This window comes from Acanthochromis polyacanthus, chromosome 9, assembly GCF_021347895.1.
Source record: "Acanthochromis polyacanthus isolate Apoly-LR-REF ecotype Palm Island chromosome 9, KAUST_Apoly_ChrSc, whole genome shotgun sequence".
In the NCBI taxonomy this organism is placed as follows: Eukaryota; Metazoa; Chordata; class Actinopteri; family Pomacentridae; genus Acanthochromis; species Acanthochromis polyacanthus.
In genome coordinates, this window is record NC_067121.1 from 23,278,082 (window position 1) to 23,290,918 (window position 12,837).

At 41.7% G+C, this 12,837-nt stretch overlaps 1 protein-coding gene across 1 annotated transcript in view; it reads right to left on the bottom strand.

Annotated features, from left to right (window-relative positions):
* Positions 1 to 12,684, bottom strand: part of LOC110966654 (tensin-3) — a 37,500-nt gene extending 24,816 nt beyond the window's left edge. The window contains exons 1-6 of the mRNA XM_022216085.2: positions 12,280 to 12,684; positions 4,235 to 4,402; positions 3,955 to 4,005; positions 3,570 to 3,692; positions 2,972 to 3,036; positions 863 to 946 (exon numbers count right to left, since the gene is read on the bottom strand). Of these exons, the coding sequence (XP_022071777.2) occupies positions 863 to 946; positions 2,972 to 3,036; positions 3,570 to 3,692; positions 3,955 to 4,005; positions 4,235 to 4,384 (473 nt within the window). The 5' untranslated portion in view covers positions 4,385 to 4,402; positions 12,280 to 12,684. The remainder of the gene's footprint in view (positions 1 to 862; positions 947 to 2,971; positions 3,037 to 3,569; positions 3,693 to 3,954; positions 4,006 to 4,234; positions 4,403 to 12,279) is intronic.
* Positions 12,685 to 12,837: the final 153 nt, after the last annotated feature.

The window sequence follows — 12,837 nt, forward strand, 5'->3', positions numbered from 1 at the left end:
AAACAATCCATGCAATAATGGCCAAGATGTCCTGACTTTTGAAACAGCCAAACTCCTCAATTGTTGCCTTTTTCTTTTTTCCTCATGCGACTTGATAATGTCTTTTTATTAGGTCTTCTCTGTCTCATAAATGTCTCTCAAACTTCACACCTCCATATCACACTGCAGGATTTTCTTCAAAATTTTGTAACGTCCAAGCCACAACTTGGACGCCCATCACTACAATGTTACAAGGTTGCTGTTTTGTTGAAAATAAAAATTGAATTTAAAAAAAACAACAAAAAAAGGAAAATAAGCTAATATAAAGTTACAAAAAAAAAGAAAACAGCTGGCATGGCTCTGTCCAACACCTCTAAAGTCAGCAAAACGATAAGATAAGATAAGATAAAACGTTAACCTCAAAGGTCATACTTGTGCCAGATATTGCTCAGGAACAAAAATTGCATAACAGGAGAGAAGAAATTACATAACTTAAAAAACACATAAAGTGCAACTGTGGCTGGCTGCGGCGCCGACCGGGGCGGCATCAAACCAAAACCACAATTATTGTAAATGTTGCAGGTTTATCACCAATAAACACGGAGCCACGACAGCACAGAGAAACCAGCTCTGCCCCAAAGAAAGCAGCCTGACTGATGACAAATCACAGAGATCCATGGGGCTAGGATTACACCAGGTCACCATGGGATCCCATTAAAACCATGAACAATGACCAGCTTTAAGCTAAAAACAGGCAAACGGCACATGGGACGCTCAATGTTTGGTACTGAATCAGGAAGGTCTGGGATGTGAATGTTTGGATGGGGACGTGGTTAGATGTATGCTACAGACCAGAAGGGCGTGCTTATGTTTTGGGTCTTACCGCTTCTGCGAAGGTGTCATCAGAGCAGAGACCTTATCATCGTAGTATTTCCTCATGGCGAAGCGGTCCAACGCCTGATCAGCACTTTAACGGAGACAGAGAGACACGTTAAACACTTTGGGTAATTATGACTCAAGAAGGAGATTACACTCTATAATTGAACAGTGTTAACCCCTAACTTCGATACACACACATAATGGAAAAGAGGGAAAGTAAGTGGAGAGACAGAGGATTCCAGCAGAGAGGAAGAGAATGCCAGCCTTAAGCAAACACAGAGGGGGAGTGGAGGACAGAGAGAGGCCAGAGTGTGTGCACAGCTTGGCTATTCAGACGGACCTAAAACCAACAGGCGCTGGAGCCTTTTCACCACAGCTCTGTTTCTCGCTCATCGGCCATCTCCCTCTGCTCCCCCCCAAATCTGTCCCATTGTAAATCTGCCTTATTGTTTTGCTATCTCTTCCTCTACTCCTCCTTTTTTGCCCTCTGTCTTTCACATTCACCTGACTGAGCTTCCTCAGTGGGACACAAACATGAAGGAAAGCAGAGACTGGCTGAATCAAAGGCCGATTCGTGGCCATGCACTGCAAAAACACAAAATTTTACCAAGTCTATTTGTCTTATTTTTTGTCAAAATGTCTCATCCCACTTGATTTCAGATAAATTCACTTAACAAGTGGCATTTCAGCAAGATGGAGGGACTTGTTTTAAGACAGTGCATCTTCAATATCTTGTTAAGTCAAACAATCTTGAAATTATCTTGTTTCGAGTTGAATTTTACATGAAAACTCAAAATAAGTTTAACCCTTGTGCCGTCCTGCGGGTCAAAATTATTTTCACAGTGAAACTTCTAATGTCCACATTTTCAACTTTTTTTTGGAAATGTTTGAGCATTTTGTGGTGGAAACAAAGAAATGTTAAAAAATATGTTTCTTATAAACATTAAATTGATTTTTTTGTGAATGTTCCTAAAAAATTTGTTTTACTGATATATATGGAATCACTTTAGATATTTTTAGAATTTTTTGAAGATTTATACTCATTTTTTGAAAATATTTGCAAAAATTTTCTTGCCAAATTTGGGTAATTTTTTTAAACAAAACTTTTAAGGGAAACGTTTAAGGAACTATTGGAATTTTCTTCCTGAAGGATTTGCAAATTTTCAGAAATTTGCGGAATTTTTTGCTGAATTGTTGGATTTTTTTCAGACAAGGAAACAGTATTTTTTGGTGCTCGTAAATGAGGACAACAGGAGGGTTAATACATCTCAAATTAGGAGGTTACATTAAAGTAAAAATGTATTTTTGAGTGAAAAACTGATATTTTTGTCGCATGTCTGGCTCATTTTAAGACACCCAAGCTTGAAAATGATGGTAAAATATAGTTTGAAATAAGTTTTCCCAGCTAATTTTAAGATCTCAATATTCTACATATCGTATCTTATTTCAAGAACTCTTACCAAGACATTTTTCACTTGTTGTACTGACAGATTTTTTCACTGATTTTAAGGTAAAAAGTTCCTTGAAATAAGTTCTTTTTCCTTGTTTTGAGAGGAGCACTTTTTCCAGTGTGCCACAATGACCGCTGTGTGCAGAGAGAATCTGCATAGTTGCATAACACCAGGGTGTTTTAATCTCACTGTTTAGAGCTTTTCTTGACACTGAGATTCCTCAAAGCTTCAGCACTTCTGAATTACAATCGGTTTTCTTCATGGTTGAATACGCTTCATGAAACTGACACTGTGGCCAGAAGGCATCACGGCAACCAACATGTTTCCACGTTGATTCATGCAATTCAATACAGAGTGATTCAAAGCCTAAATCGTGTGGGTTTTACTTTGAATCCGAAGGAGGTGACTTTCTTTGACTCACGTTCTGAGTCACCTTAACCCGAAATGAAAGGAGGTAAATAAATCAGCCGTGGTGAAGGGATGACATCGCTTACGGTCTGCAAAATCAGTCTTCGTAGAGAGCTGCGGTTTGTTGTTGATACTGCTGGCTGCCAAAAGTGAGTGGGTGCACTTATCTTACGATAAATCCTGACTACAGAGCACACAAAACACGACATTTATAGTAAGACAGCATGAGAAATGTGACACATGGTGGTGGTTACCTGGCTGACACGTCAGTGAAATGCACAAAGGATGAGATGACGACACCGATTCGACCCTTACCACCCTGAAAAAAACAAAAGATGACAGGAGATGACTCACTTCGCATGTAGCACTTTTGGTTTTAGTCTCTCGTAAAGGCCTCAAAATGGTGTATTTTCTATCGTGACCGTCCATAAACACGTTATTTTGTGACAAAGCTGGAAAAGTACTGTTTATTTCCCACGACTGGCTTCTGTTTTTAGTGCTTTTGTCACTAGCCGGAGTGAAAAAGGCATCGGCACGTACGCTAACCAGGATGTAGCAACATTTGAACAAGATTCTGATAACAGTTGATGGATTGTTTGGTCACGATCAGTCAAATCTGATCAATCACACTGACACAGCTCTTATGAAGCAGATAAGTATGAAGTCTTTCAGTATTACATTCTCAATAAATCACACCTAAGAGGTTTAATTTTACCTCTGGTTGTTGCTTATTTAGTCACAAATATTAAATATTTGAGAGACAAGCTAGTTTCTAATTTAAAGTAGCTGTGCTTTCTAAATAGGTAGTTTGAATCTCAATCAGCAGCCACAAAACAACCTGCAGATGCTCACCCTGCAGTGTATCACCACCACATGTAGAGGGTCAGCGTTGAGCCAGCTCTCCATGGCCTTACAGATTGTGCAGATCTTATCCAGAGGTGGAGCGTGCAGGTCAGGCCAGCCTGTATCCAGAGTCTGAAAAAATATCAATATATAGTGTGAATGCATGCACTTCTTCTCACAGCTACAGCTTTATTCTCAGTTTCGATGCATTGGCAATCAAAGATCTATTGCTCACAGTAGCTGGATAGGGAGAAATGATCAAGGAGGATGGACAGCTAAACGGTATCACTTCCATGTACTGTTTTGTGCTCTTTTTCCAAACTGATATGAACAGATTTGCTGCTGGGATTTTAAGATCTTGCACTGTTTTCAGGTAGATGCCACATTAACTCACCTTGGGGTTCATTTTCGAGAGATCATGTCTTCTCTCCGACAGGTTGATAATCTAAAGAAAGCACAGCACAACAAAACGCAGGTTATAAAATGATGCCTCTGAGATTACTGCATTCTGCCTGAACACAGAGCGAAAGATGAGCTCTGCCCTCTGAGATCAATACCCTCCTGTCAATATCCGATGAAAGCCCATCAACCCTTGACATCAATACTATTTGCACTTTGACACTCAGCTGCGGCACGGTGAAAGGTGAGACAGGAGCACATGGACTAGCACTGACCAGGTAATTATCCGCATGCTTGGATTTGAGCATTCGCGTGACATCCTTCAGGTTGTGTGAGTAGACCTCCTCGGAGCAGCCCCGGGGGAAGGACACGGCTATGATCCGCTCCGTGATATACGTCAGGTCCAGTTCATATCCCTCCTCCATTGTGAATCTTGGGATTTCCTGTTTAAAAAAATAAATAAGAGCAGAGGTACAGGATGATACAGTCCTTCTGTTTTCTAAAATCGTTTCTATTTTAAGCAGGTGACTTTACTCAGGTCAATATTTGATGGTCAAAGTCCTCAGCTTTAGTCACTGCGTCTAGGTTTCCTCAGATATCTATAGAGAATGACTTCAGCCCCAGATTGTATGACAGAGGATGTCTTGTTTGCACAGCAAACGGTCAACAGTGGGTGTCACAAATACCATGCTGGCTGGAATAAAGCTAGGTATCAAGGACTTTTCAGCTTATGACAGATGACTGCTGCTTGTCTGCATTTCAAAGAGAGCTACAGGACAGTAGTATCAAAAGACGTGGACACCAACAATCTGATCATCACGGTCAGCCAGCCGGAGCAACAGTGACAGAAAAAAAAAAGAAAAAAACGTTCAAAGAATTCCGGTTGAAACCAGTTGTTGTAAATCCCTGAGTGATGGCGTGTCCCTGTGATCTCATGGCCATGAACTTCCTGCTGTGGTGGTCTGGAAGGAGCCCGTCTCCCCCCCTGCCATCCCACCACACCCCACAGACACATCACTGACTCCCTTATCTAAAACCTCTCTGCGGCCTCCCAGTAACTCTGCCGCCTGTCAGCTGGAGGGTCGCAAGCTGCAGCCTGCTGCCAAAAGCAGGATCGAGGTCAATTAATAAATTACTCGACTGACTGAAAATGAAATACTAGACACATAAAAAAAAGGTAAATATAGCAAACATTTCCCAGCCCTACCTTCTTTGCAGTGAAGATGTCTTTGCATTCATATAAAATACATTTACTAAGAAAACAAAAAAAATAAATAAAGATTGGGATCGGGAAAGTTGCTTACAAAACATGAGTTTGTTCTGACATTTCCATAGCAGAATAGGTGATTTGAAAATGAAAATCAACAACCAACAATGTGCAAAATGATTTTTTCCACATTTTACAGTTACAATTACTGCAGCTTATCAAGGAGGTGGGAGGAGTTTATGGGTGTGAGTCAGCGTAGCTTAAGTCTTTATAGATTCAAATCTAGGCTAGGTAAATACTCCAGTCATCTGTATGTTCACTGGAAGCTATTTCTGATAAATAAGAGGAGTAAAACGTCCCTTCATTGAAGACAAAACAATGCCATCTAGACAGGATTCCCATCTAGGATGTGGACATCTGAATATATTTGCATCCATTGATACCTGCATGTAACTGCTGTCTATGTTGACTGATAATTCCTGTGGTATTTTTGCTAGTTATGTGACAATCGGCGTATGTTTCTCCTTCTGTCTGTTTGTCTGTGCGCAACATTATTTAAAAACAGACTAACAGATTTGGATGAAATTTTTAGAGAAGGTCAGTAATGACACAAGGACCTAGTGACAAGATTTTGGCAGTGATGCGGCTTATAGTCTGGATCTACCGATTTGTGAACGCTACGTCAGCTGCCTGCTGACGATCACGTGATCGCGATCCTACTACAACTCAACCGCTGTGGACTTATTCGTCGGAAATGATACAACGACTGAGCAGCCTTGGCGGATTACTGTTCTCTCTGAGTGCTTTCCTTGTTTTACTCTTTGGTCCTTGTTTTCTATTATTTTTAACATCAAACACTGAACATTCTCTCATGCTTGCCCTCTCCCCATCTTGATAAATCTGCTAATTGTTTTCTTTTTCAACCGCTTGATCATTTTGTGTCTTACATGTAAAGAAAAACTCACAAAAACGGATATAATATTCAGCTTACAATATGGGAGGACAAACTTTCAAATGTAGGAACCTACAACCACGGAAAGCTTGTTGTTTTATATGTTAAAAACATCAAAATCAGTCAGAAAAACTAGTAATGAATCAACCAGGCATTCAGCTTTATGGTGCCATGTTGATTTCTGTGAATATTTAATGGAACACTGTCAGGAAACCAAACCAAAACCCTGATTTGAAAAACAACAGATTTATGCTCCTGTGTGGCATTTGCGAGCCTGATTAATAGAGTCTGACTATTGTCTCCGATTGCAGACTTTACACTGACACACCCTCACAAACAAAACAGAAACACATTCCTGCAGCTGCCAAAGATATCATCATCCTTCTTCAATGACCCTGATTGTTTGTTGTGATGAAATGATCCACAGTCAAGAATGTGTCCATCAATTAAGTGTGAGATGACTGCAGGCTACGGGCTCATCACTTTAGAGGGGGCACAGTGAGGGAGCCATAAACCAGGGACAGTGTAGCCATGGCTTAAACCAACCCTCAGAGCGGAATGAAAGAGGCCATGTGAAGAGGTCATCACTCGGGGAAACTGGGCTGTGTTTTGTGTGTGTGTGTGTTGGTTGGTTGGAGGTGGTGGAAGCAGGAAGGGAGGGGGAGAGGTCCTCAGGGATTGTTGGCACTAATGGCAGGGTTAGTCTATTTCCCCTGTGAGTCTGAGAAAAAACTGTTGACTAATGGGAAATTAATGAACACACTGGCCAGTACTTAGGCTTTGTGTATGTCCAGGGCAGGGCCACGGCAAGAAGGCATGGTAATATTTTGGAACCATCAAAGTACTGTGCTAACTAGAGATGGGAATGTGCGTACAACCAACACTTAACCTCTGTACGACGTAGGAGGGTGAAATAATTAATTTAGTGCAACAGTGATTAGCTGAAAAATCAGGTTTAAACCAATATGTTGACATTTTGAGACATATGCTTGCTCCCTTTCTTGCTTAGAGAGGAAATGTTTGATTTTCTTCTAATATGAATACTGTAAAAAAAGAAGCTAACATCAGTCCTCTAAATACATTGCATACACTCGTGTCATTTTTTTTAAGCAAAATTTCTGGAAACACGGATATACAAAAACTGACGATAAACTACACTATCCTTCTTATTATCAGGGGTCCTGACAGAATGAGTCACTGGTTCTGATAAGTCCATCCATCCATCCTCTATACACCGCTTTATCCTCACTAGGGTCGTGGGGGGTGCTGGAGCCTATCCCAGCTGACTCGGGCGAAGGCAGGGGACACCCTGGACAGGTCACCAGTCTGTCGCAGGGCTACATATACAGACACACAATCACACTGACATTCACACCTACAGACAGTTTAGAGTTATCAATTAACCTCAGCATATTTTTAGACTGTGGGAGGATTAACAACCCTGAAGAGAAGTCTATTATTGCACATTTTTCCTATTGTTAACATAAAGCATGAAAAGACAAAACAATAAATGGAACATATCATACAACTTTTGCCATCTGTGGAGCCAAGTTCTATTCTTGGTGCCATAAAACTTTATTATTACCCCAAAACACAGCAATAAGCTGCACCTTCACTACTACTAACTAATCACTAAAGACTGCCAGCCTGGTTTAGTCAAAAAGTCACAAAGTTTGCCTATTTCTTCCAAATTTCAACTATCAAATAACATACAAAAGTTTGAGGTCACTTAGAAATGTCCTTAAATTTGAAAGAAAAGCATTTTTTTCAATGAAGATAACATTAAATTAATCACAAATACAGTCTGGACATAGTAAATGTGGTAAATGCACTATTGTAGCTGGAAACGGCTGATTTTTGATGGAATATCTCCATAGGGGTACAGAGGAACATTTCCAGCAACCATCACTCCTGTGTTTTAATGCTGCATTGTGTTAGCTAATGGTGTTGAAAGGCTAACTGATGATTAGAAAACCGTTGCACAATTATGTTTGCGCATGACTAAAACTGTGACTTTTCATATAAAACATGAAATTGTCTGGGTGACCCCAGACTTTTGAATCGTAGATTATTCAACAACCACTCTTAAGGCAACAAAACAAAATGAAATGAAGGTTTCAAGCAATTCAAATAAACCCATAAAGCAACAAAGAAATCACTTTCTAAAATACATAACAGAACTTCTAAATATCAACTCAAGGCCCAATATTTTGACATGAATCATTCATGCGCAGCTTTGCAGTAATCAGCGTCATTCTCCTACTACAACCCCTCACTTCTCCCACTCATCATTCGAAGCAACTTGAGCGACTTGCCCGAGCACGCACTAAAGATAATTGGTCTTTAATTTGCACCGACTGCTTTTGTTCCTGGTTTCAGGCGCAGCATTAGTTCACAAAGGCAGAATAAGCAGTGCCAAGGAACTCAAATCCAGAGCCCACCCATGGCACTGTGAGAGAAGAGGCTGGTACAGGAGATGGGTAGGCAGAGCGATCCCAAGGAAACGGGTTGCCAGGTCTACGGCGAGCAAGCCGTGACAGGTTTACTAAGGTCAGGATGTTGGGGGATTAGGGTGTGTCTGGCTCCCCCAGCTCCAAAGCCCTGCAGGTAAGTGCTTGACTAGGCTGCACTGGTGCTGTCAGCCACGTTCACACATGCATGGCCATCACTTGGGACCTACTCCAAATGCCTTTCTTTCAATTACCCTGAACAAACTCTGAAAATAAATTAATCAAACATTCCATTTCTGAGTGAAAAGAGCATAAAGAGGGCAGAGAAGTATGGAGAGTTACAGCGCCGGGGCGAAGACTGTTCCCATTTCAGGAGCCACACCCTTCACCTGGCCCACACCGTATGGAATCTTCCATTTTACACGAGCAGGTGAACCATGAGATAAAAGGAAAGGCATCGTGTAATCGGAACCTAAAGCGCAGAGAGAACCGCCTCAGACTGCAGACGTCGGTTAGCCGGGCCTCATGGGTTAAATCACAGCCTCATCATGTGAGCAGTGACCTCATAGCTGTTTTCATTTTTGAGTCTGCTGTGGTGACAACAGTTGGCAAAAACTTTGCATACTTATCTGTCGTAAATAATCAGACTCTCGAGAGCCACAGCAACCAAATCCATTTATGTGAAAGTTTGTTTGTGTGCGATCAGGCTGGTTGCTACACGTCTCCTCACTGCAGTTTCCATCAGTGACTTCACTGTGGTCATCCTTGCGCAGATTGTTTTTATATATTTGTGCAAACCAATAGAGGGAAAAATAAAAAAACAAAGAAGGAGCCTTCATCAAATGAGGGGAGGAAAAAGGGTAATTAACAAATTTAAAGTGAAGGCTGCTTATTTTTTTTTAAAATCAAAAACAGGGTCAGTCATTAGATGGTGGTATCAGCACCCCTACAAATACAACAAGACGGAAATCATAACCTTTCATTTGGGCTGCAAATTTTCTTCCATAACCAATGTATTTATTCTCCATTAGGTTTGATGTTTAGTCTGTACAATGTCAAAAATAATCACAAATACCCACCACAAGCTACCATCAGAGCCCAAAACTATGGCCTTTTTTGTTAACTGAACAGTCAAAGCCATAAATGACTCAATGTAATCAAGAACTGAAGTTGCACAAATCAAACTTTGGTCTTACTGGATCTATCCACTCAATTAATCAATTTTAACTGCCGAGGTTTCAAGAAGGCAAGAGATGAGATGAGACAGAAGTAAACTAACATATACACAAACTAACATTACGTCTGCGCCCATATGAAAGCAATCAAGGCCTCCCTTCCCCCCGTTCACACTCTCAAATCAAACCAAATTGCTCCTGTTGGCTCAAACTTTTGCCTTATGATTTACATTTTGTGGCAATAGCCTCCATTTTGAAACAACTTGAATATATGTAAACCGAAATTACGTGTCTGCAGTAAAAAATGGGTGCACTTACATTTATTATCCGCTACGCCTCAAAACTAACTTTATCTGCTACAGACTAAAGTGTTTTAGTGGGATGATGGAACTCAAAGAAGCCCAGCATGTAGACATTGCCTCTGTTTCCACATACAGTACAGGAGTGTCCCTTTGGGAGACTCTGAACAGATTAATGATCTCTAAAGCTGTTTGTCTGCAAACCCGAGTAACACCTAAAGGATCATAAATGCTTCAGGAGGTCTGGTTGCCTGCGGGCTGGCTGCTGCACTGAAATGGTTTCTTTTTTTCTTAACTTTATACTACATGTAGCTACATTTTTTTCTATTACCTTTCGGTCTTTGTTTGCCCAGCACAGAGATCCATTCATGCATGTTTACCACTCCATCAGATGACAGGAGCTCTACATGCAGAACAGACTCGTTTCTCGCCCTTGTCGCCTGGTTGGCATTCAGCCTTCACATCTAATAGCCGTCTAATAACCTCGATATCATCAAGCTTTCACCGTTCCAAACCGCCTTGTGTTCCTACATGGCACGAGATCGCGCCTCATACTGCGGGATAACATGTCCACAGTGACATGACAGGCTCTTTTAAGGGCCCACAGAGGGACAAGGCCACAGTTTGTTCTGGCCTTTTCCTGTCAGGGGCTCTGTATGTTTATGCTGTGGCTTTGACACCCATTCACCACCGAAGAACTGAAATAAACAAACCATGAGAACTATCAAGAAAAAAAGACCACAGAAGTGGGTGCAGGGTATTTTTAGCAAGTTTATTTTCTAGGCCTGGAACTCTAGCATGTAGTTGTCTCGCATTTTCACGAGATATTTTGAAGGAAATAAAAATGACAGTCCTCGCTCTGAGCAAATCTGTGCACCCTTAAGGATCCTAAAGTACTCCCTAATTACCATTTTCTATCCCAAGGTCATAGTGGAATGCGTTCCAAAATGGATTACGTTCCCACTCTCACTCTCTCGTTCTCCCTTTTTTCTTTTTCCCCCTTTCTTTCTTGCCATTCTTGCCCCTTTATTGCTTTCATTCTCCTCCCTTCTGCAGGTCTCCTCTCTGTTTAATGACTTACACATGTCAGCCAAGTGGCTGTGGCGGTGCTGTGACAATGTGAAATGCCCCAGTGCTCCGTCTCATGCTGGGATCACAGTGTTCTGCTTACAGTACACAACCCACCTGTCCAAACCACACTATCAGGATCTCCATTCATGTGCCGCTCTGCCAGCCCCTTTTATAACTTCCTCCTGTTATCAGTGAGAAAAAAGCAGGTACACTTTGTGTTTCTGACACGCATGTCTTCCTCGACTGGAGGGGTAGATATTCACTCCTGACCTGAAAATAGAACCAGCAACAAAAGCTATAATTGCCAGTTCAAAAAAATGTTTCTCCTGTCTCGCTGGCCCTGTAATTAAAGCTAATCTTAAAAGAGTTTAGCCTGCAAAAAAACGCTCGGAACAACCTGCAAAGTTTATGTTGGTGCGGGAATGCAGGTGTGATTTTCAAGGAGGGAAAAGACTGATATGATGTAAGGACACTTGTACATGTCATCAACAATAGGTGGCTGAGAAGCAGAGCCCTGAGGCTGCACATACCGGGAAGCAGCTTCAAGTCAAAGACAACACTTCCTCGATCTGTTTGTCTCCATCATTTATCCCCTGTATTTCTTTGGAAACTGCATAGACTGCCGGGTACAAGGCACAAGAATGGCCCCATATGTTTCACATTATAAAGGTCCTCAGCACACCATAGCCCACAATAGCATGGAACCCCAAATTAAAGCCACTGCACAACACAATTCACTGAGGAAGACATTTAAAAAGCTAAAAAACACTCCAAGAGGTCAGTCCAATTCAAAGGCTTTCAATAATACTCTTTCATATGAAAAAGAAGGAGAGGGGGGAAAAAAGCAGCACAAGATCAGTTTTTGCTCAGTATGAATGACTCCCTTCTCTGTCTTCTGAAAGAGCCTGGACACACACGTATATATACTCACACACTCTCTCACACACACACATCTCTGCTTAGGGCCAAAGTAAATACAGAGAGCAGTGCCCTGTTTTGCTCACTGAATAAATGAGCAAACTCCATGAAATGTGAAAGAGCAAAGGGCTGAAGAGAAAAAAAAAAGTTGAAAGCTTCTGGAAGTCTAATCCTGCTTTTAAGTAGTGACTTTAAAAACCCTCCCTGCTAATGATTGACCGTGGAAAAGTTCAGACACCGTGCCTTACCTTTTCAAAGTGAAAGGAGCGCTTTTTTTCTTCTTCTTTCCCCCCTCTTTCTTTGATTCCCTTTTGTCAGTCCAGGCTGCTGAAAGAGAGACAGAGTGGACTGAAGTCCTGAGTCAGAGCCTCAGCCCGTCATACAGGCTTAGTGCAGCATGAGAGGCTCATTTTCCTCCGCTGGAATTTGCTCTCAGGTTGATCACTTCTCTGGGCTCACTTTGTCCCAGCTGCTCTGTTCTCTAGACTGTCGATGATAAGAAAAAAATAAAGATTTAAGGGGGAAAAAAAAGTCCTTGCTCGGTTCCTGAGCTGCTCCTGTCGCTGCTCCTCCAGTAAACTTCTTCTTCCTCCAGTCCAGGCAGCCGCTGCAGCCACCACAAGTCCTGGCATGGGATAGTCCTCCTACTGGCTGTCTCCCTATGTTCCCTCCCCCTTTCTCTCCACCTCCTCCCTCTGCCTCCCTCCATTTGTTCTCACCCTCACATCCTCACACGCAGACACAAACTTCCTGCCATCCCCCCCCCCCCCCCAAAAAAAAAAAAAAAAAAAAAAAACCTTTCATAC